At 58.7% G+C, this 21,338-nt stretch overlaps 1 protein-coding gene across 7 annotated transcripts in view; it reads left to right on the top strand.

Annotated features, from left to right (window-relative positions):
• Positions 1–14,825, top strand: part of RBM33 (RNA binding motif protein 33) — a 129,900-nt gene extending 115,075 nt beyond the window's left edge. For all 7 annotated transcript variants that reach the window (XM_046021403.1, XM_046021402.1, XM_046021401.1 and 4 more), the window contains 3 exons: positions 985–1,173; positions 8,356–8,444; positions 8,763–14,825. In XM_046021403.1, coding sequence (XP_045877359.1) covers positions 985–1,173; positions 8,356–8,444; positions 8,763–8,811 — 327 coding nt within the window. In that variant the 3' untranslated portion in view covers positions 8,812–14,825. The remainder of the gene's footprint in view (positions 1–984; positions 1,174–8,355; positions 8,445–8,762) is intronic.
• Positions 14,826–21,338: the final 6,513 nt, after the last annotated feature.

Below are 21,338 nucleotides of genomic sequence, written 5' to 3'. Positions count from 1 at the left end.
ATGTCAGTTTGTATGCCTTTCCCTTTGTGTGGTGCCCCGTTCATGTGCAAAAGTTCCTTTATGATTTCTACTTACCTTCCCCTCTGCCCTTTTCTGGGATGGAACAAGGGGCCATTTTTGTCCCTGGGTACCCGGACTCTAGGGCAGAATTAGGGTTAGGATGTCTGAAAGCCCTGGTGCTGTTGCGTTCAACTTGTCACCTGCGTCTCACTGCTGCCCTGCAGAGGACGAGTTGTGTTTTAGAGAAAGCACCTGGCATGTGGTACTTACTCATTTTCTAATTAGAATATACCAGAAAGAGTCCGTGTCTCCTCTTCTTTAGAAAAGACCCCATAAGAGTCATTTTGAACCCTTGGGCAACTTAAAAATCTCCCGAGGTCGGGGCCCTACCTTAGACCAGGGACCTCATCACTGAGGTGGCGGTGGGCGTGCGGGCCTCGTTGTGCGTGGGTTTCGGTGGCGGTATGAAAGCGCTGTGATGTGCGGGACGGTGCGGCAGCCGGGTGGTGACCCCAGCTACAGAACCTGCTCGGGTTCTCAGGGTGCCGGCCACGCAGAGTCACGAGGAGCCTCGGGTCCATAACGTGGTGGCTCGTGGGCGCATGGTGGCACCAGTCCCCATGGGTGTGGCGTGGAGCACGCCAGGAGGAGTGTGGACCAGACCCAAGCAAGTTTCTCAGCCCTCTGATCCTGCTGCGGCATGCGCCCGCGGTGGCTACGGGGAAGGCGCCTCCTCCCACTGTGCGTGGCACCGAGGTAGACGCACACGTGGCGCTGCTCTTGTCTTCCTTTGCCTCCGCCCGGACTTGGGGGTTTCACCGTGACGCTCAGGTCTGCTCTGGTGGTGGGTGAACGTACAGCCGATCCCGGAGCGCATGGTTGATTTTAATGGATTCTGCGTTGTTTGTCCACTTGTATAATCTTAGTAGCTGCGGGGAAAAATCCAAAGCTTCAAAGTCAAACTGTTACTTTTGCTGTTGCCAGGTCCTCATGCACGGGAGAGGCCGAGGCGTGGCCGGAGCGATGGGCCGGGGACGCCTGACGCCGAACAAGCAGAACCTCCGGGTGGTGGAGTGTAAGCCTCAGCCCTGCGTCGTGTCTGTCGAAGGGCTCTCCTCGTCCACGACTGACGTCCAGCTGAAGAGCCTGCTGACGTCAGTGGGTCCCATTCAGGTGTGTCCCCTGGGCCCTTTCCCAGGACCCGCTAGGTCTCGATTAATTCCCTTTGTGGTTATTTCATGTTAAAATAGCACATTTGAGAAGAAAGACACATACGTTATTTACTGTGGATACCTAATATCAGAACTTTTGCCTTAGATTATTTGGAAATTTTCAGATGCTCAGTTATGCAATTTATGAAATAATCTTGCCGAGTCCTCCCATTATCCTGACACGCTCTGCTCTGTCATGCACTCTCGGTTGTAATAACTTAAAACTTAAAAAGCATCTCCCTTCCTTGACCCTCATTTGGAGAAATAGCTCACATGTTAACAACTGTGAAACTTGGTTTCGATTTTACAAACATGAAATAACGCGGACTACAGTTTGATCTGTTTGTCTTACGACGGGTGGTTTCTGAATGCTCAGTAGTCGCCGCTGAGCCGGCTGCGGGCGCGCCCAGGTCCGTGATAAATAGCGTTGTCCACGCAAACGCCCAGCCTGTGCATCCTCTCTGGTCTTTTTTTTTTTTTTTTTTAAGATTTTATCTATTTATTTGACAGACAGAGATCACAAGCAGGCAGAGAGGCAGGCAGAGAGAGAGACGGGGAAGCAGGCTCCCCGCCGAGCAGAGAGCCCGATGTGGGGCTCGATCCCAGGACCCTGAGATCATGACCTGAGCTGAAGGCAGAGGCTTTAACCCACTGAGCCACCCAGGTACCCCCATCCTCTCCAGTCTTACAGGTACACCTGCAGAGAAGCCAGCTGGCCTGGTTTCCTTGAGCTTTGTGTCTCTCAGGTCGTTGTGTCCCGTCCGCATCCGAGTCACAGCCTTCTCCTGTCCCACCCTCCCCCATCCCCATCTCAGATGCCATCCGCACCACGTCAGAGCCCACGTGGGCAGGATGTGGAGTGTGAGCGTCAGATTTGTGCGCGCTTTCCACTCGGGCTGTTTTACAGCCTCTTGTTGCATGAGTGAGCGGGGAAACCTTTTCAGACTAGAGTTGATATGAATCATTTTTAACATGTTCGAAATCTATCTACCGTTGAGAGTCAGTCACTACATGTGAGGCGTGAATGAAAATGCTCCTAAAACCCGCCCTGTTCTTCATTTCTGGACTCCTAGGGAGGCGGGGAGCATCAGTATCTGTTTGTGTGTCGAAGCAGGAAGTTAGCACTTGGGCTTCTGTGTTCCGCGCGGTCGGTAACGCAGGGCTGCGGCAGAGATGGTCGGTGATGCCCCGGGCTTTCACGCTGCCTTCCCGGGCAGCCCCTTCGCACAGGTCCCCCGACGGGGGCGGCTTTGCGGGAGCAGAGCCGACCGCGGCACCGGACATGCCTCAGCGCGATCGTCCTGGCCTGAGAGTCCCCGCGGTGGTGGAGAATCGGGGCCCCTCACAGCGGTCCACGCTAACAAACCAGAGCCTGATCTGGGAGTTCTGAGGCCTGGTGTTTCCCGTGAGGGCTCGTGGGCGGTCTCATGTCTCCGTGTCTGTTTCCCTGTGGGCTGGGGGGTGATGGCATGGTTGCTTTCTCCACGGTGGTCGTGGCTTCGCTTCCTCACGCGGTCTTGGTAATCCTCCTGAGCGTCTTCGTGGGACGTGGTTCTCAGGGTCCATAGCTGAGCCACGGGCAGCTTCTCATCACACGGCTGCTTGGAGCCGTTGCCAGGGCACTAACCGTGGACTTAACCATCTTAGAACTTGAATTTTGAATTTTGCATTTGGGGCCTGTAGATCTCTTGAATGGCTCCCCCCAGCCATCCGTTCTGAAAAGTATTGGAGGTCAGTTTGTTATAAATAAAGTTTGGTTGAGGGAACCTAAAGCCAAACAAAAACGACGTTGGGTTATTTAATGCCTTGTTCTAGGCTAGAAAGCGAGAGGAAGATAGGAGGAGAAAAACACGTTTTCTGGGTTCCATCAGGCACCCTAAAAATGGGGTGGAAAGTGAGCTTCCATCCACCCTGGAGAACTCCCTGGGGCGTGATGAACAGAGCACCGAGAGAGGGGCCTGTTCTTCCTCCCTGGGGAACAGAGAGCTCGCATCTTGCCAGTCTTAGTCCCATAGGAGGGTTTTGAGGGGGAGTTTATAAATTTTTAAACACCGTTCAGAAAAGGTCAAGTTTCTTAATTAAAAAAAATAATAAAACAACGTACCAAGGCCCTGCCAACGTTAGATAGCTGAAGAGTGACGCTGATTACATGTCGGAGAATGACGTTCGCGCCAAGGCTCGCCCATGGCGGAAGTGCAGATCGGCCCGGAACTGATGGCGCCGGTGACCCGGACCTTCCGCGGCCCTGCCAGGCCCTGGCCAGGCCCTGCGTGGAGCTTGTGTGTGCGGCGGGCTCTGGTGCCACCTTGTGTCCACTTCGGGAACAGCAGGGGTGGTGTCTGGGGCAGGGAGGTTCCCTTTCCTTTGGGCCTTTATGTCAGAGAGAAGCCCGGCGCCCGCTGTCGCTGCTTCCTGAACCGCGGACCAGAGAGCTCTCAGCGCTGACACTGGACGTGACGGGGCGGCCGCGTGTCTTCAGATGGCGCGGCAGTCCCTTAAGTGGTGCTCAAAAGCCTCTCTAGAAAGTGCGGTGTAGGCCTGTATCTGCCTCCTCCGCTTCGGAGCAGGAAAGACCGGCTACAACCAGGCGGTAGCAACGGTGTGAGCAGTAGAGGGGCATGTTCTGAGTTTCGGGCAGTGGGCACAGTGGGGGCGCCGTGCAGCGCTCCGAAGCAGCAATGGCAGGAGTCTGATCTGCGAGAAGGCCGTGCCTCGGTCTGCAGCGGCGCGCACGCCCAGCGGCCGGCTGGTGACCTGCACGGCTTCCCGCTGGAGTGACCCTGACCTCCTGCTCTGTCCCGAAACCCGGAAGCCAAGGGAGCTCTTGGGGTCAGGACATAGGCTGGTTGAAACACCTGTGGCTTTTTTGCCTAATTGTCTTTACTTCCCCTTTTGCTAGGTTATGTCTGAAATGGTGCCAAGAAGAGAAATTTGTTATCCTATCAATAAGTGAAATGTCACGGTGTAAAAACAAAAAAGTAGTTTCTTCACAAAAGCAGAACGCTTGGAATCACTGAGTGAGACTCTGTGGCCAGTTCCCTGCTGTGGTCGTCGCTGATAGCACCGATCTGGAGAACGGGCAGCAGCGCTGTGCACATCTCTCTGCGGCCCAGCGGCCGTGCGGGTCGTCCCTGAGCTGGGACCAGAGTAGGGGAGGCCCCGGACAGCTTGTTGTGGAAGCTACAGCAGCCCCTCGCCCTGCAGCTGGGGCCGCACCCGTGCCGGGCCCTGCAGTGGGGCATTGGGGCAAGTCCCGGTGCTGCGGTTCTGGGTGTGTAGTGCTGGGACAGCGCTCCTCCTCCCTTTGCACTCTGGGCACCTGCGCGAGAACTTCCGCGCTCCTCGTAGCTCTCCATCGTGCCCTGGCAAACCTTGAGGGGTGGACAGGGCCGGTGGCCTCCACGTCGCCCTTGAGGAGCCGTGAGCGAGACAGGATGAACCCAGCTGCAGGGGCAGGTGTGCTCTTGGGAAGGGCTGCTGACCCCAAGGGGGCGCGCTTCCGATCAGCCCCTCGGGGCGCTGCTCTCCACTTGTCAGGAGTGCGTCTTAGGGTGCTCTGAAGCGTGGCTGGTTCTGAGCCACCAAGGAGGTGTTGGAGGAGGCTCGACTGCCCGGCGACGGTAGTGCAGCCGTTCTGCAGCTGAGGACGTCGGGAGGAAAGCACTAGGTATGGTCAGCGTAGGCGGACCGCGGACCCACGCCACAAGGTGTGAAGAAGACAGAGGGGTGGACACACGTTCTGAAGCTGTACTGTGAAAAACCCGTCCCGAAACTGTCGGGAACCCAGGGGAAGAACGGGTTTTCAGGAGCTCCGTGCGACAGCCTGAGAGCTCTTTTTCTTTCTTTTTTTTTTTTAAAGATTTTATTTATTTGACAGAGATCACAAGCAGGCAGAGAGAGAGAGAGGAGGAAGCCGACTTCCTGCTGAGCAGAGAGCCCGATTTGGGGCTTCATCCCAGGACCCTGGGATCATGACCTGGGCTGAAGGCAGAGGCTTAACCCACTGAGCCACGCAGGTGCCCCCAGCCTGAGAGCTCTTAAAAGAGCGCGCTCGCATGTTCTCGCGGGCAGGTTGGTGTAGCTGGAGGGAAGCTGGGCCAGCAGCGAGGTGGGGGGGGGGGGAGGGCACTGGCGTCCGCTCGAGCGCTGTCAGCTTGCGGAACGGCAGGTGGATGTGCCCAGGCCCTGGGACTTGAGCAAGGACAGTGACTGGACTTCGGAGCAGATGGGACTGGACCGAGCCTGTTGCTAAGCTGGGGTGGGGTGGGGAGCAAGGGGGCTGTCTGCCGTGCAGGGTGCATTTTCTGCTGCGGGGACACGGTCCTGCTGGGCATGGAGAACAGGCCGGTGGTGCTGGCCGCAGGGGGAAGCTTCTGTGCTCTCCGTGCCTCTCGGCTGCCCTCAGAGGGGCCCACCCACGGGTGTCTGGGTCAGGGCTGCAGCCGTTAGCATTCTTGGCTTGAAGTGGTCACTGAAGTGCTAGGGGAAGCAGCTTATTTATTCTCGAAGGTTTCATGTATTTGCGAGAGAGAGAGAGCACAAGTTGGGGGAGCACCAGAGCAGGATGTGGGACTCGACCCCAGGACCCCAACATCATCGTGACCTGAGCTAAAGGCAGGTGCTTAACCGACTGAGCCAGGCAGGCATCCCCGGGAGGTCAGGGGGAAGAAGACTAAACGGAGTTTCAGGGCTGCAGAACCTTGATAGTGTCTTCGTAACATTGCAGTTTATCTGAGTGTGTGCGTGTGCACACGGCCGTGCACGCACGGGCTTCTGAGAAGGGGAAGGCACTTTCCCTAATTGGGAACGAGAGGTCAGGGATCTGAGTGACACGGACGTCTTCCTGGGATCCAGCCGCAGGCTGTCAGAGCCTGTCACTGTTCGCCGCGTGTCAGGGTGGAGGGGGCCAGCCCCATGTTGTGGGGGCAGGGTGTCCGAGCAGGCAGCTGCCCACCCAGGTCTCTTCGTGCATTTTGCTGCTTAGAGCAGCACAGTTCCTTACTCTCAGGGAGGGAAGTGGTCTCCCCTCTGGGATGAGGAGTCACTCCAAGCTGGAGTGTTAGCTTTCCCCCTGCGTGCCGGTAGGAAATGAGTTTTTCTTGTCTGTTCCTCATAAAGTTCTTAAATGTTTAGAGGAGAGTTTAGGTGAGTTCTTGTGACGCGTGCCTGAGGACTTTCTCAGCACTGGCAGCAGTCCCCACCCTCGGGCCCCGGTGCCTGTGACCCTGTGGCTGGAGGAGAGGAGACCAGGCCAGAGGCACACAGAGCCAGAAGGAAGGGCCTGGCAGTGGGCCCTGTGCAGGTGCTCGGGGACAGGGTGGGATTTGCAGCCGACTCTGCCATGAGCTGAGGGGTGGTGCTTTGGCCACAGCCCCCCGCCCCACCCGGGACGGAGCCCCAGAGTTGCAACAACTGATCTCATTCCAGGATGGGGCCCAGGTGGCGGGAACAGCAGCGTGAGGCAGGTCATCTGGAGGAGAAGGTGCCTCTGTCCAGTACCCGAGGTGCACCTCCCAGGCCGGGGAAGCCACGCTGCCCCAGGGTGCAGCCAAGGGGGCGGCGTGGACGACATTCATCAGAGACGGCTGTGTGGTGCTTTAGGTGTGCTGTTAACTCCGTGAGAAGTGGAATCATCCACAAAGTCCTTCTGCTTCCGGGTTTTATAGCCCAGAGAAGAGGAGGGATCCGGTGCTCTAGCGAGCTTGCTTCGGCTCCGCAGGCGGCAGGCCCAGCTCAGCGCTGCCCGGGGGCCGCTCCCGGTCGGTGGTCGGAGTGGGTAGGGTCCCCGGGTCCCAAGCTGACCGCTCCTCCTCCAGGGCTCTGCGTGCACAGCTCAGCGCTCCGGAGCTGGCCGACTTGAAACGGTTTAGTTTTCCGTGAAGCACCGAAAGGTGACGTTGGGGAAGGTGGCTACGTTTTTAAGCTCTCCTCGCCGTATTGACTGGTGGACACCTGCGGTTACTGAAATGAGGAGTACTTGGTATTTTTAGCCACGTGTTTCCATTGTAGGTCTTTGAAACGTGCTTTAAAATTAGTCACATAGGTCAGCACTTCTAAGGGTCATGTGTTACCATCGTTTTTCCCCTGCTTGCCCTGCTTCACTAAGAAGCCCAGAAGCCCACTGAGGCCTCGAGTCCTGTGCTCTCCCTGGGCCAGTGGCACTGTGTCCTGGGGTGAGCAGGCGTCCGGCCTCAGCTGCCGTGTACCCTGCCCTCTGCAGAGCCTCGAGCCTGCGCTGTGCCCCCCAGGGACACGTGCCGAGCTGGCCGCGTCACCAGGATCCTTGGGAGACATCAGGTTCTTGAGGAGGGCCTGGCTGAGAGCACACAGGTGGTCCCCTTTGACCTGCCCCTCCCGCATCCTCGGACCCTAAATCCCAAGGCCTCAGGGAAAACTCGGAGCTATGCGTCCTCTTCAGGGCAGGTGTAAGGACCACGCCCGAGGTAACCTCTGTCCTGCTTGCTTTTCAGAGAAGTAAGATCCTCTCCGCTCAGTGGATCATTTCTTTCCTTCTGTCTTCTTCACAGACTCACTTGGTTCTCACTGCAGAGAGTAGTGGCCTGGGAATGGTTCTTTAGCGCCTGGAGATGTAATCTGCGGTGTTGCTTCGTGACCATCTTCTCAGTACAGAGCGTGGCCAGATCGCTCTGACGGCAGCGTAGGTGTAGGAAAGATGCAGATGTAGGAAAGATGTAGGAAAGCCTCCTTTTACCCCAGCGGCAGCTGTGGGGTCCCGTCGCTGAACGGCACTTCCGTCCCGTGTGACGAGTACTGCTCCTTCGGAAGGTGTAGCGAGGGCCGGCAGAGAATCGCCTGGCAGGAGGGCGTGCGGGCAGGAAGCGACTCTCCACACGTGTCCGCCGGCGGGCCTCACAGAGAAGGTTGAGGGAGAAGATTGAGCGGCTCCTGTGGCCGGACGAACCAGGCTGGGAGGATACAGGGGCTACTCGTGGGAGTGACTGTTTTGGGTTAGATTCTCTGGATAAGATAAGAAAAATTGCCAGGGAGATAGAATTTTCTGCCGTGATCCAAGTGTCCGCCTGGACTCGAATTTTGTGTGAAAGCTACCGTAAATATGTTGGGCGTTTGGGTTTTTAAAGCATGTACAACATACTCTTAACACATTTCTGTTCTTTTTCTCTAGAGTTTACAGATGCTTCCCCAGCAACGGAAAGCCATAGCTAAGTTCAAGGAACCAGCTCACGCGTTAGCATTTCAGCAGAAATTCCACAGGTATCCGGTGTATTCCGTGGTCAGGGCGCTGTGGGAGTGGGTGGGACAGCCTGTCCGCCAAGGCAGCTTGGTGTTACCGCGTGCGTGCACCGCCTGCTGCCGGACAAACGCACCAGGAGTGGGTAAAGAGCGCCCACGACTCGCTCTTCGCTCCTGTGGGTTCCCTGCCCCGTTTTTGTACTGATCTTCTCCGTCTGTCTGCGTTTTTGATGATTTCGTGGATCCGGACCCCCCACTGCAGTTGTCTGGTACCTTGCTAAGTTGACTGCCGATGCGTGCGCTCGAGTTGGTGCTGACTGTTGGCTTGCATTTCCACAGGCACATGATCGATTTGTCCCACATAAACGTGGCCCTGATTGTTGAGTGACGTCTGGCGGGAGATGCTGACCTGACAGTGCCCGCGCTGTGGGGTTTCTTCGAGGAAGTGGCAGCGCGGAGTCCCGGCGAGCGCAGGCCTCTCCTTCTGCAGCCTCGCGTGACTGTCGTCCGGAGCGGCACGCAGCCCAATGTTGACGCCAGCACAGCTGGACTTGGGGGCACGGCGGACTGGGGTTTGCTGTTAGACCGCTTCACGTTCTGTCGTCAGCACAGAGAACTGCACTTTCCGTTTGCTTTTGTTTTCCAAGTGCTCATAGTGCATGTAGACATCGTCTTCGTGGTCGTACCGTGTGATCGATCACTCAGCTTCAGGAAGGGACATTAACGTCACAGATTCTTAAGTAGTTTTTCACGGCAAAGAACACTTGATAATGGTTGCACTTATCTTCAGTGCAGGCTAGACAGGCGTTTCCCGGCCACGCGTGACTTGCGCTGTCTTCTCCGAAAGCCCTCCAAAGGCTCTTGGGAGAACGTAGATTAAAACGCGGGTGGTTATGACCGACAGTTGCACATCCTGGAAGGCGGGTGTGCGGGTGGCTGGAAGCGGCTCCGATCGTGGCAGCTCCTGCTTCCCGTGACTGCTCCAGAAGCGCCCGTGTGTTCCCAGTGCCAGAGGGGACTCCCGCCCCTCTGCACCCTTCCCACATCAGGCAGCGGCCCTGGCAGGCCCCACTCCGCCTCCCTGGGCCTAGAGAAGGTGCCCGTAGCGTGGCCACCTCGCGGCCTTTCTGGAGTCCCCTGTCGGGCGGGCGACAATGCATGTGTACCACGCGAGGTGGAGGCCGGCCCGGAGCTTGAACACACCCACTGGGTTTTTTTCCCTTGTTTTAAATGCATCCCCCGGCTCGGTGACTTAGACATTCTTTGGGAACCTGGTTAGCATTGCTTTGATGAACTTCTTGGTTTGGAAGGCCTTGAGCAGGGCTGTGCTATCCTCCGCGGACAGGAGCGGGTCCCCCCTTGTGCGGTGTGGCTCAGGGGGACTGCTAGGCCCAAAGTGCAGTTGGAATGTGTTCGTAGCCCTGAACCCGCCTGAGGGGTTCTGGGTAGGTTCCTTCAGGCGAGACCTTTCCTTCCCGTACAGCAGCCTTTAGTAAAGTTCATTCTGGGCAAATGTTTTAAAAAGTGCCTTATTCAGTGTTCCTGCTCACGAAGGAGGCGCACCGTTGTGGGTTTATCGTGGCGTGGGCCTGGGCCATCTGAGCCAGCACTAGGGGCCCGGCAGACTCTGGCCCGCTAGCTGTGTGTGCGCTGGAGCCTGCCTGTCGGGCTGCTTCGTGGAGTTAGACGAGGTGGGAGCCCGCCGCCTCTCAGCCTTCTGGGGGCCTGTGTCGTCATGTGACTGTCGCCATGTTACTTCACGGGGTGACATTTCGAGTGTGTTTCTAGTTGAAGCTCCCCGAGCTGCGGGGGAGTGTTCAGACCCCGTGGGGCTCGCTGCAGCGTGGCTCCTGAGGTGGCAGCGCGTGGTAGCGGTCAGCCGCAAGACGGTGCTGTGGTTGGTGGCTGCTTTTCAGAAGGTCTGGTGCCCGGGGGCACGCAGGAGGTCCTAGGATGCCCTGGAACTCCCTCCAGCCGAGGTGCCTGGCCTCGCTGGTTCCCGAGGGCCCCAGTGACGCCGTGGGAGGCGGTGTCACGCCAGGGCCACAGCCGGCCACCATGGTCTGTCCTGGCCGCTCTGGGCACCAGCGGATACGGCAGGGCCGAGGTGGTTTCAAAGCGTAGTTGGTTTGGTTCAGTCCAGTGGGCGCTGCGTTGAGGTGAAGAGCTTGGCGGCCTGGAAGCTGTCCTCCAGAGCGCGCAGGCCGCTTCCCCACGCGGGGCCGTGGGCGGGCTCTCCGTTGGTGGACTTGCTTTATCGCCCAGGACCACCTGATGCCATGAAACGGGGGAGTCTGAGTGTGCCGGGCCTTGACGCCGAAGGGCTGCACGTTGTTTCTGGAGAGTAGGAGACACACCTCGTTGGTGCCGGTCAGCTCGTTGGTCCCACGCGGGCTCCTCTGTCGAAGACAGACCTTGCGGCGACTTTCAGGTCTGCTTCTGGCGTTGTCTCAGTAGGACATGGGTGTGCGGGACGTGTGTGTCCTCCTAACTGTCTGCACACACGGGGGCTTCCTCTTGCTGTGACATTCTTGAAAGCCTCGGGCCAAGGGGTGAGAAGGCTCAGCGCCGCCGCCTCCCTGCGCCCGGGCACTGCCTGGGAGCAAAGCCTTAGTTTCCTTGAAGGGGACTGCCAAAAAGGGAGGAAGCAGAATTAGAAAGTAACATTATTGCCGTGGTCGTGGTCGGTGCGCTTTCTGCAGTGAAATCAGAGCACCGTCAGCTGAGCCCTCTTAGAAGATCTGTTGCAACCATTATCTTTGTTCTTTCTTTATCATGCATTTAAAATGAGATGCAGAAGCATTGAACGTGCTGTGTAAATACGGACCTTTTAAAATTAAAATGTTAATTGGAAATGCTTTCGATTCAGCAACAGTCTTAGCTCTTTGTTAGTTCTTTTGTGTTGTCGTATCGAAGTTACGTGACACAGTTCCATAACTGTTGATGTGTTTGTGTGTATATTCGATTTTTATAAAGACGGTAGTAAGTCAATACATTTATCCTGACCTGTGTATTATTTGTTCCCAAATTCAGGAAGCTTGAAGTCAGTAAATAGCAGAGCCCGCGTAAGGCAGTCGTAGAGGCGTCCGCGGCGCCGAAGCACTTCTCCCTGCGCTGTCTTGTTTTGACTTGTGCTGTAATGTAAGCTCGCGGAGCCGCTTCGAGCACTGCCGTCGGTCCGGCCACTTTGTTAAGCCCTTCTAACGATGCTTTTCTAAAGGAGAAATCCTGGGTTTTTTCCCCAAAAGAAATGTTGAGGGTCCCCCCCCCTCTTCTGGACAGGCAGCGTCCTATGTAGGTGCCTGTACTCTCGCCCCGGGGGGACTGGCGGGGGATGGGGGGCTTCAGGACGACTTTGACTGGGTTGTTTCTCTTGATTTGTACTGGTCCTGGGTGAACGCCTGTTGATGCTGGGTTCTGTGGCATCTCTGAATTGTGACAGCTCAGATCCGTGCACCTAGGGGTCTGCTTCCGAAGCACGTTCTCCCTACTTGGCCAGCAGGATACTTGTGGCAGGAGACTGGAGAGCCGGCCAGGGTGGAGGGCGTGAGGGGAGGCGGGGAGGCGGGAGGGGGTTGTGCAGAGGGAAGGACTTGGGATGAGTGTTACAGTGAACTTCAGACGCACAGACTCTCTTAAGAGGAGTCGGCCAGTCAGGTTGGGAGACGGGAGGGCGCCCACCCGTCCGGAGAGCCACCCTTCCCCGTGTGGGCCTTGAGCTCTTCCTGGGGAGGAGGCCGGACTGGCTCCCTGGGCTAGAGACGCAGGGAGGTGGGGCCTTGCTCAGAGGGATGGTGTTGAGAGCCAATCATTTCTATTCTTTTTTCTTTCATTTTCTGTTGGCTTATGGTTTTCTGTTTTGTTCTCTTTATTTTGTTGTTGTTGGTTTTTTTTTTTTTTAATTAATTTCTTTGTTGTTTAATTGAAGGTAAGCTCACTGTGCTGGTGGACCGCTGGACTGACAGAGACCCTGTTGCAGACAGTTGGGTTTTGGTAGGGGTCTGTGTGCCCAGTGCGGGACACCCTTGAGCCCCCCTCCCACATAGCTCCCCAGAGAGCCCCTGCACCCAGCCGGCAGGGCGTGTATCGCTGATGGGCTCAGGCCGCCGTCTGCGGATGGCTCTGGGCTCCCTGCCTGGCACACTGCCCTTCTCGGGGTCAGTTTGAATTTTCCCTCCCTTCCTGCTTGGAGGACTTGGGAGACTTAGAGGCTCACTGGTTGACCTGATTTTCCTTCTTTTGGTCAGGTACAGAGTCCCAGCGCCCACCACCTTTTTTATTATTTATTTGGGGTGGGGTGGGGGGCTTCTGAGAGAACCCTTGTTGGTTCTTTACAAATTTTTAAGTGACGTTATTCTGAAAAGGAATTTCCTGAACGGGAGGGGACAGGGCCAGGAGCCAGTTGCCCCGGCCCCACCTCCTGTGAAGGAAGCCACGAGTTTAGATCATGTAGGGGAAAGTTTAGATATTTTACTATGTTTAATGAGCTTTCGATTAACCTTCTCAACTATTTTTAAAACTTGTGAATGAAGCTTTATTTCGGACATTGGTCAGTATTAACTCTCCCAAGGCTCTTGGCCTTGATTCACTAGTAAATCCTACGGATTTCGTGTAAGGTTTTTTTGCAACCTATTTCATTGTCGTCATTTAAAGTGCCCATGGTTTTATGTCCTAGAACCAAAGCAGAACTCCCTGATTCATATTGGATCCCAGGTGTACCTTCTTCTGGTAGCGTGTGGTTGGGAAGGATCATTGGTTTTACACGTTGTAACCTGCCTGTTCTAGAGAATGTTTTTAAAACTCTTAACTCTCTCTCTCCTGTGCTGTGTTGTGGTAGGAAATCTTGTTGAGACAGGCAGGTAGAGCAGGTATCTGTAGTGAGAAGTTGCCTTTCCCTTTGATTTCTAACCAACTAAAATGTAAAAAGACCATGTTGGTGTTTTGCTCTGTTTTATTTTACTTATTTTAAAATGCATGTAGAAAAATACAGACCCTTTAAGGAGAAACAACGTAGTTCAAAATTTTTAATACATTGCAGAGTGACCTATTTTAATATATTCTGTATTTAGTAATATACTCTAGAAAGTAGAGCCTGAGGTTCTTTTAGCCATGGTTTTCCTTTAAAGTTAGTTTTCTTCGTAAGGGCACACGTAGTGGAAGCTGATTTTTAAAGGACCGTTTCCGCTTTGTAGCCCGCGGTGTCGCTTAGGCTCTGATGCGGGCGTTTGAACCAGCAACACACGGCACACGGTTACCCTCCGAGCTGAAGGCAAGCGAGCCTTTGCGCTGATAATCTCTCTTTGCTCTCCACAGGCCGGGGATCCAGGATCGCTTTTCCTCTGTGAGGATTTTAACTCTCTGTCTTCGTCTTTAATTCTACGCTTTAATTTCCAGGTTTGACGACAGCGAGGCTGAGATCTTTCCATTCCGAGCTGCTGCTCCGTGTCGGGTGCCTCCGTCCTCCGGGGCCCGCGTGCCCTCCCCTTCCTGTTCTCTTGCACTTCTCCTTCCCAAACCCGCTGTCAGCCACCGCTGAGAGCTCCTCTCCCCTTCTGGAAAATCACTTTCCTTGAGCTCCTCATCTCTGGATGTCCTCCTCCTCCTCCTCCCCGTCTGCCTCGGGCCGTGGCCTTCCTCGTCTGCCGCTGGCGCTGCATTCTTTCTGGCTCCTCTGTCTGGTCTCCCATCCAGAGCTCCTCGGGGAGGGGGTACGAGGACGTTGTGCATGTCTTCGCACCGTGTTTCAGCTGTTGCATCTCATCCTTTGCTTTGACAGGTTTTTACTCACGCTTTGTCCCCCCAGGTGTCCGATGGAGAGAGCGACAGCTGACTTCTGTTACTTTGCAGTTTGGCTTGTAGGAGCGCGGGCGCCCTGGCCGCCGGCGTCATGCCACTTCCGGGCGGCTGCCCTACTCACCCCTTGTTTCGCCCCTACTTTTGCAGGACCTCTTGTGCGTGAGTTCAGTGTTAGTTGGGGCGCGCCGGTTTTCCCGCTGGAAGTGGTGGCCTCTTTGACCCTTTGTTACCGCTCTCGCTGTGATCCTTCCTAACCGTAACGCGCCGCGCTGCCCGGCCGCCGTCTGCCGGCTCCGAGGCGGAGTCGCGCGCTGCTTGCAGGGAGCGCGTTGAGAGTTCAGAAACCACCAGATGACTGAGTTGCTTTTCCTCTGGGTGGGTCTGCTGCGTGTTTTCTACCAAACACTGCACTTGCCACTGGTGGGAGATGCGGTGCCTTACCCCAGTTTTCCCTGTGACAGCTTTATCAGGAATACATGTGCAGAACAGTAGTGACGTGGTTGGAAAAAATGTATGTGTGTGTATCATTTCTGTGACTTCACACCGAGACGTGTCTCGGACTGTATTGTAATCTGAAAGACGTGTTAATAAAATGCTTTGCACTTCTGTTCTTTTCGGAGCTTTTCTTTGATCTCGCCGCTCAGATGCGGTCCGGCCCTCGTCTCAGCCACGTGGACAGCACTGTGCCCCCCACCAACCCCAGAAGACTGGCAGCTTGTTTCCCCCGAGGAGAGGGGTGTCCCCAGGCCGCCCGGGTGTGCCCCCTCTGCCGTCGGCACCGGCTTGGAAATGGCGTCTACAGGCTGACCCGCGGGACGGCCAGAGCGGCCCTGGCCGCGCCGCCGCACCCGCGTTCCGTGGGCTGCAGAGACCCCCGCCGCGCCGTGCTGCTTTGGTTGGAGGGAGTTGTTTTCTGTCTACGCTGTGTAAGGCATTACACATACTTGCTCCAGTTTTTCAAAGGACATTTGTACACTGAGGCCGGAGAACACCAGTCACCCTTAATGTCACACCCGTGTGCCACCACTGCGCGTGACGCCCGGTTTCCGTTTGGGAAGTGGCCCAGGGCGCCCTGCCGGGTGCCGCTCCATTTCCTGCCTCACCCGTGCTTACCATGTCGCTACGAGTGCTCCTGATTTCTGGTCTGTTCTGAAAGCAAAGTATTTTTAAAGTAAACCCCCCCCCCCACCCCCCTGTTGGAGGAAACCTTTGAGACCCCGACGTTGGCTCACATGCGCCCCTGTGCTGGGATGGGAGTCGGGGGTGCTCGGTGGCCACACCGCCCCCCCCCCCGCCTCGCGAAGCCCACCTTTCTTAGCTGTAGGAAGCGGGCTTGTCTCGTGAAGGTCAAGCCTCGTAGGTCCCCCGAGTTGTGTGGGTGATAGGGGCTCACTTGACTGATGGGATGAAAGACAACCCCCCGTGTCCCGTCTCAGGAGTGACCGTCACTCTCCACCCCAACCCCCTGTTGCGGGACTCAAGGCCAAGTTCCCTTCTCTTGGTTGACCTCTCTGCATGGTACCTGCCTGAATCTAGTGACAGAGGCCAACACGGAGGGAATGGCCACGGTGCTCCCACGAGGAGGATGGCCGGGAGGGCCTTGGGTGCCCGCCAAGCATCGGCCTCACTGACACGATTGTTACTGCTGGAGTCCTCCTGAGGCACACTCCGTCACTTCCCCGACCGCGGGGACGAGGAGGCCTCTGTCCGGGTCTGAGTGTGGAGGAGAGAAGACAGGAGAAGAGGCTGATTTGGGGGAAAACAGCAGGAAGCGATGCCCCACAGAGGTCTTCACATTGGGTTGTTTTCCTAGATCCAACCTAATGGACTTTTTAACCCTAAACCAGAGTCTGAACATGGCTAGTGGCTGAAGCCAAAACCATTTTTTTCCCATTTTAACCCATACTCCCTGGGCAAGGTCTCTAAAACCTGGCCTTCGCCTTGAATGAGGGGGTCTCTGCCGAAGATGGGGCCGGAAATGCCTCTGGGTGCTGGGTAGTGAGTGGGAGACCCTGGGGGAAAGGCGCTCCTTGCGGGATTCCTGTGTCCGTGCTTGGTGCCCGCTCAGGGCCACACGCCGGCGGTGGTGGAGGGCTTTGTGCGGGGGCTGCGTGCGTGTGGGGTCTGTGCCCGGGTCACTGCCCGGAGGAGGCCGCCGAAGTCCGCACCCCTGGCTTCTTCGCCTCCTGCGACAGGCGCTTTTACCCAAGCACACATTCCTGCACTTGGGAGGGGATGGCGCACTGGTGAGTCTGACGGGGAGCCGGGTGGGAGAGTCTTCGAGCCGGAGTGTGGCGCATGGGGCGCGTGGCTCCAGGAAGGTGTCTGGGCTGGAGGGCGGGTCCCCGAGGCAAGGGTCTCCTTCCCGCACATGGCCAGACACCCGCCCTCAGCCGGGGGGCGACCAGGGCCTCTTTAGCTGGGCCACGGGGCCCCCTCGTCAGCTCCGGCGGAGGCAACTTGGTTTCCAGACGCGTGTCTGTCTGCTGGTGTCGGGACGCCCACCTGGTGCCTCGCTCGTGCCCTGACTTGTGCCAGGAGCCCTCACAGATGTCTGGAATTGAGGGCGGAGAGAGTCGGAGCTGGCGGGGTTCGGGGGCCGGAGGGCGGATGTGGGCAGCCGGGGGTATGGCGGAAGGTGCGAGGGCTGGCCCAGGCAGCTGTGCAGCGGTCAGGGGCAAGACCCCCAGCTGAGCTCGGGTGGTGGGGGAGTGGGGCCGGGGCCGGGACACCTGGTGGGTCCCCCACGCCCGCCCCCCCCCCCCCCAGCCTGTGCATCCCAGGTGGCCCCCCTGGCGCCCATCCCCCCGCCACTCATGGTGCCCAAATGGGACGGAAACCTGGCCTTGGGGGGTGGTGCTGAAGGCTCCAGGACTGTGCAGCCAGGGCCACCCTGGGCCCGTGTCCTCCAGCCAGGAGGCCCCCGTGGTGCCATAATCCCGGCCGCGTTCGTCCTGAAAGCCAGCTCAGAGCCCACCCAGGCCACCGGGCCCCTGCCGCCGCATCCCTGCATGGGGTCGTCTGGAGGGGCTCGCCCTGGCACCCCCCCGCCCCGCCCCGCGAGCCAAGGCCCCGGCCTGGAGGGTGTTGCTGCATTTCTCCCTGGCCTCCCCAGTGCCTCGGGGTCTGGGGTGACCGAGGGGCCCTCCTGTTCTCAGGTAACCTGGCCTGGGACCCCACATCCTTGCGAGAACTGGAGATGAGACTCCAGCTCCCCGCTCCACCGGGGGCCGTCCTCTGTGGAGGGAGAGCCACCTGCCTCCCCCGCCGCCGCGGCTGACCCAGCTCCCTGTCCTCTCCACCGTGACTTCTGTCATTTCCCCAGCACGGTCCTCCCCTGAGGTGGGGCCTCCCTCTGCCAGGCCAACATGGTCATTGTCATGGCTAGGAAAGTCCTCGGAGCATCACAGCCTTAGGAGCCCAGTGCCCCCCGGGGTGGAGGCCAGTGGTTCTCGCCAGCACCATCTCAACCCGGCGTGAGGCTTCCCTCCTCACCCCAGGTCAGTTTTCAGGCTGTCCTTGCTCACCACCGCCTCGAGCACCTTCTTTTCCCCTGGAGCAGGGGCTCACGGTGCTCCCTGGGGGACCTCGGACTTCCCGCATGCTCACTGGGGGGACTCGGACTCTCCGTGATCCCAGCCTTGCATCCCAGGTGGGGTCCTTCGTCGCGGTCGCGCTCGGCGTGTTTCCTCTCCGCGCTCCCTCCACACCGTGCACAGCGTCTTCCTGCTCTCTCTCAGGCGATCCCGGCCTCACGTCACGAGCAAGACGGCAGGCCCGTCGTGCCGGCCACCGGCTCTGCCAGCCCGTCCGCGGGGCCCCCGCCCCGCCCGCTGTCCCCTGTGGCGACTGCTGTGCGAGGCCAGCTCCCGGCCCGCACCGCAGCCCCACCCGCCTGCTGAAGACCCCATCCCCGTGGAGCCGCTTCTCGGCAGGTGCCCGTCCCGGCCGGCCGCCCCCGCTAGCAGCAGCCTCCCTCCCCTCGGCTTCCCAGCTGGAATGTCCTTCCTTCCCCGGCTTACACGCGCCGACAACGCTGGCTTTCTCGCCGTCTGCGTTTTCTCCCTCAAATTCCCTCTTGAATCCACACCAACCAGCCCCACACTTTCCCGGAACTTCTGTGCCGAGAAGTCTGATGGGCCCCGTCGTGCCGGGGTCAGGCGCCTTAGGACGCGGGTCTCCCCCTCCGCTTAGGACAGGTGGCTGCGTTCCTCCCGTGGCCTCTGGATCAGCATCTCCTCTTCCGTCTGGCCTGCTGGGCTCCCGGCTGGGTCCTCCCGGTGCTCCGTCTTCCTGTCTGCTAAAGGGGGGAGCCCCTGGACCCCTCCCCGTTCTGTCTCCCTGACCCCAGGCAGGCAGACCCCCCTCTTTGCTTAGATGTTCGGCCGGGGGTTCCAACTCACTCCGCGCAACTCTTGTCTTTCCCTTGGTCTCCCCGCATCGCAGCAGGGGCAGCTCCTTTCTTAGGGATGCCCAAGGCCCGGAGCTTTGGGGGTCGGCGGTGCTTTCTCTCCTTCTCTAACACACTGTTCTTTGGCCGGCGCAGACTCCCAGAGCGTCCAGGATCTCAGCCCTTCCCTTGGCTCCTCAGCTACGACCCCAGCGAAAGCCACCCAGCTCGGTCCCACGGGCTGCCCTGGTCTCCGAGGTCCACCCCTGGAGGCCAAGGTCTACCCTACCTCCTGCCAGCCGTTAGAACAGAGTCCAATGACTGCGTTCAGGGTGCTCCCGGGGCTTCTGCTCTTGCGCAGACGGGGCTAGAAGTCCCCTCAAAGACGCCGCAAAGGATGTTAGAGTGACTGGCGGTATGAGCAGGGCCGACCGCACACGTGTGGGTTAGCTCTGCTCCGATTGCAGGCGAACAACAGTCCCTCGCTTCCTCCCCCTGCCCCCTGCTTCTGCTCCCCCTGCCCAACAGCCCTGCCCTCCTCCACGTCCCAGAACACTCTTCCCTGGGCAGGGTCATGGCCTGCCCCCACGCCCCTCCATGGCCCCCCCTGCTCTGTTCATGTGCTGCCCGCGTGGCTTCTGGTACCGGACTGTGCCCCTGGGGCCTCGTGTCCTGTTGCTTGCTTTTGCGGACCTCCAGTGACCTTGGATCGGATGTTCTGGACATGCCTTCTGAGCGTCTGCTGCAGAGAGCGTCCACTTCTGCTCTGGAAGGCTGCCGGTCTAATGGTTCGCTCGGCCCTTTTGAGGCTCAGTTTTCAGCTGGGTTTGGCCCGAGGCAGGGAAGGCCTGACTCCACAGCCCGGACGGCCCTGAGAGGCGTCGAGCCAAGTGTCGGATGCCCTAGCCGGCTTCAGGTGTCTGGCCGCCCCCTGCCCGGCCCCGTGACGCCGTGTCCCGACACACGCTGGGCCTGACGGTGCCCTGCTGCGGGTTTCTGAAGCCCCTCGCGTGGCGGCATTTGCTCCAAGTCGCTGCACAGAATGGCCCTCCACGCGGACTCCAGCCCCATGCACGGAGCTCGGGAAAGTCCGTCCGTGCCCAGGCCTGGGGGACCCTGGAGCTGACGGTGTGTGATCACAGCTGGTGCCTGTTAGAGGAGGAGAGCCCCGGGTCGCGGTCACTGTGTCGTGACGGGAAGAAGGGCCCATCCTCTTGGTCTGCCCGCATAGAGTCCGCCGCACCTGGCCTGTTACAGTGTCTTCGGTTTGTGGCTCCCAGGCCTGCCTCACTGTCTCGGTAAACCCGGGAGGGAAGGAAGGTGTTCCTGCTGGTTTTCCTGCTCAGTCCACAGGACCTGGGCCCGTGCTCGCCGCTCAGGGGTGGTGAGTTCATCAGGGAGTGAGTCACGGCAACCCCCGCCCCGGCTGCTCCCGCCGGCTGCAACGCGAGCTTCTCTGAGAGCAAAAGGACTCTGGCCCGCACCTGCCGCTTGCACCCGGCCGGGGGACCTTGGGGTCACTGCCGGCCACACCTGCTGCTTGTGCCCGGCCCGGGGACCTCGGGCTCACCGCCGGCTGCGCTGGCCACTGAGCAGGAAGGTGCTTCCGTTCAGTTCGCCGCTGGGGCTGGAATCGGGCGAGGAGACAAGCTGCGGGGGCTTCTGGGAGGTCCGGTGTCTGCGAGGTCCACTGCGGGCGTGGACCACACCCCGCGGCCCCCTTCGTCGAGGCGCACAAGGCAGGGCCTGAGCTTCGTGCCCGTAGCCCACCAAGTTGGCTCGGGAAGACCAGCGGGTGGCGGGTTCAAGAGCTGACGTGGTACAAGGGGGGTTGCCGAGCCAGAGCTGGGGCAGTGTCCGTGGAGAGCGGCGCTTTCTGATCATCCCTGTGGGGACACGGGGCATGGGGCACCTTCAGCCCCCGCTGGAAGTCAGCAGCTTCTGGCTCTCCTTCCTCCTGCCTGCGCTCCTGGATTGCATGTGGGCTCGGCCTGCCGCGTCGTCCTGGAAGCCCCATGGTAAACACATACATGTTTGCTTTCAATATATGTCGTAAGTAAATAAGTGTCCGTGTTGGCTTGAGAAAATAGGCTGTTACAGTTGTTTTTTTTTTTAAAGATTTTATTTATTTATCGGAGAGAGAGACAGAGCTCGAGCGGGGGAAGCGGCTGAGGGAGAAGGAGAAGCAGACTCCCCACTGAGCAGGGAGCCTGACGCGGGGCTCGATCCCAGGACCCCGACGCGGGGCTCGATCCCAGGACCCCGGGATCATGACCTGAGCCAACGGCAGACGCTTAATGACTGAGCCACCCTCGTGCTTGTTCTCCATAAAAGACATGTGAAACTCTCTAGAAAAGACGTCTGCGGTGTATCATGTGAACTGGTTCTGAGACTCTCCATGTTTTCCGCCCCGATGTCTCCGAGAGCCGGCGCTTCCCCCGGGCGAGCACCCGAGTCACCCCTGCATGCGTGTTGTCGCGTGTGACCAGTGCCTGACGACCCGTGAGCGCCCCCCGTGGAGCGTCTGAGGAAGGACCCTGTCATGAGAGCCTCCCCCTGCAGCGCCCCCGGTCACGTCCGGCGTCTTGGGGCAGAAGTGGCCGGAGCTCCCCCTTCCTGGGACTCTGGGTGCCGGGCTGGGCGCTGCACGTTACGTCCATCACAGACACGTGCAGCGTGGGTGCTGCTTCCCGTAGGGCGGCCCCGTGGACCGTGGGCCGTCCGGAGTG

Source organism: Meles meles, chromosome 10 (genome assembly GCF_922984935.1).
Source record: "Meles meles chromosome 10, mMelMel3.1 paternal haplotype, whole genome shotgun sequence".
NCBI lineage: Eukaryota > Metazoa > Chordata > Mammalia > Carnivora > Mustelidae > Meles > Meles meles.
Note: the sequence above shows the minus strand (reverse complement) of the source record. Positions and strands in the feature narration are given on the sequence as shown.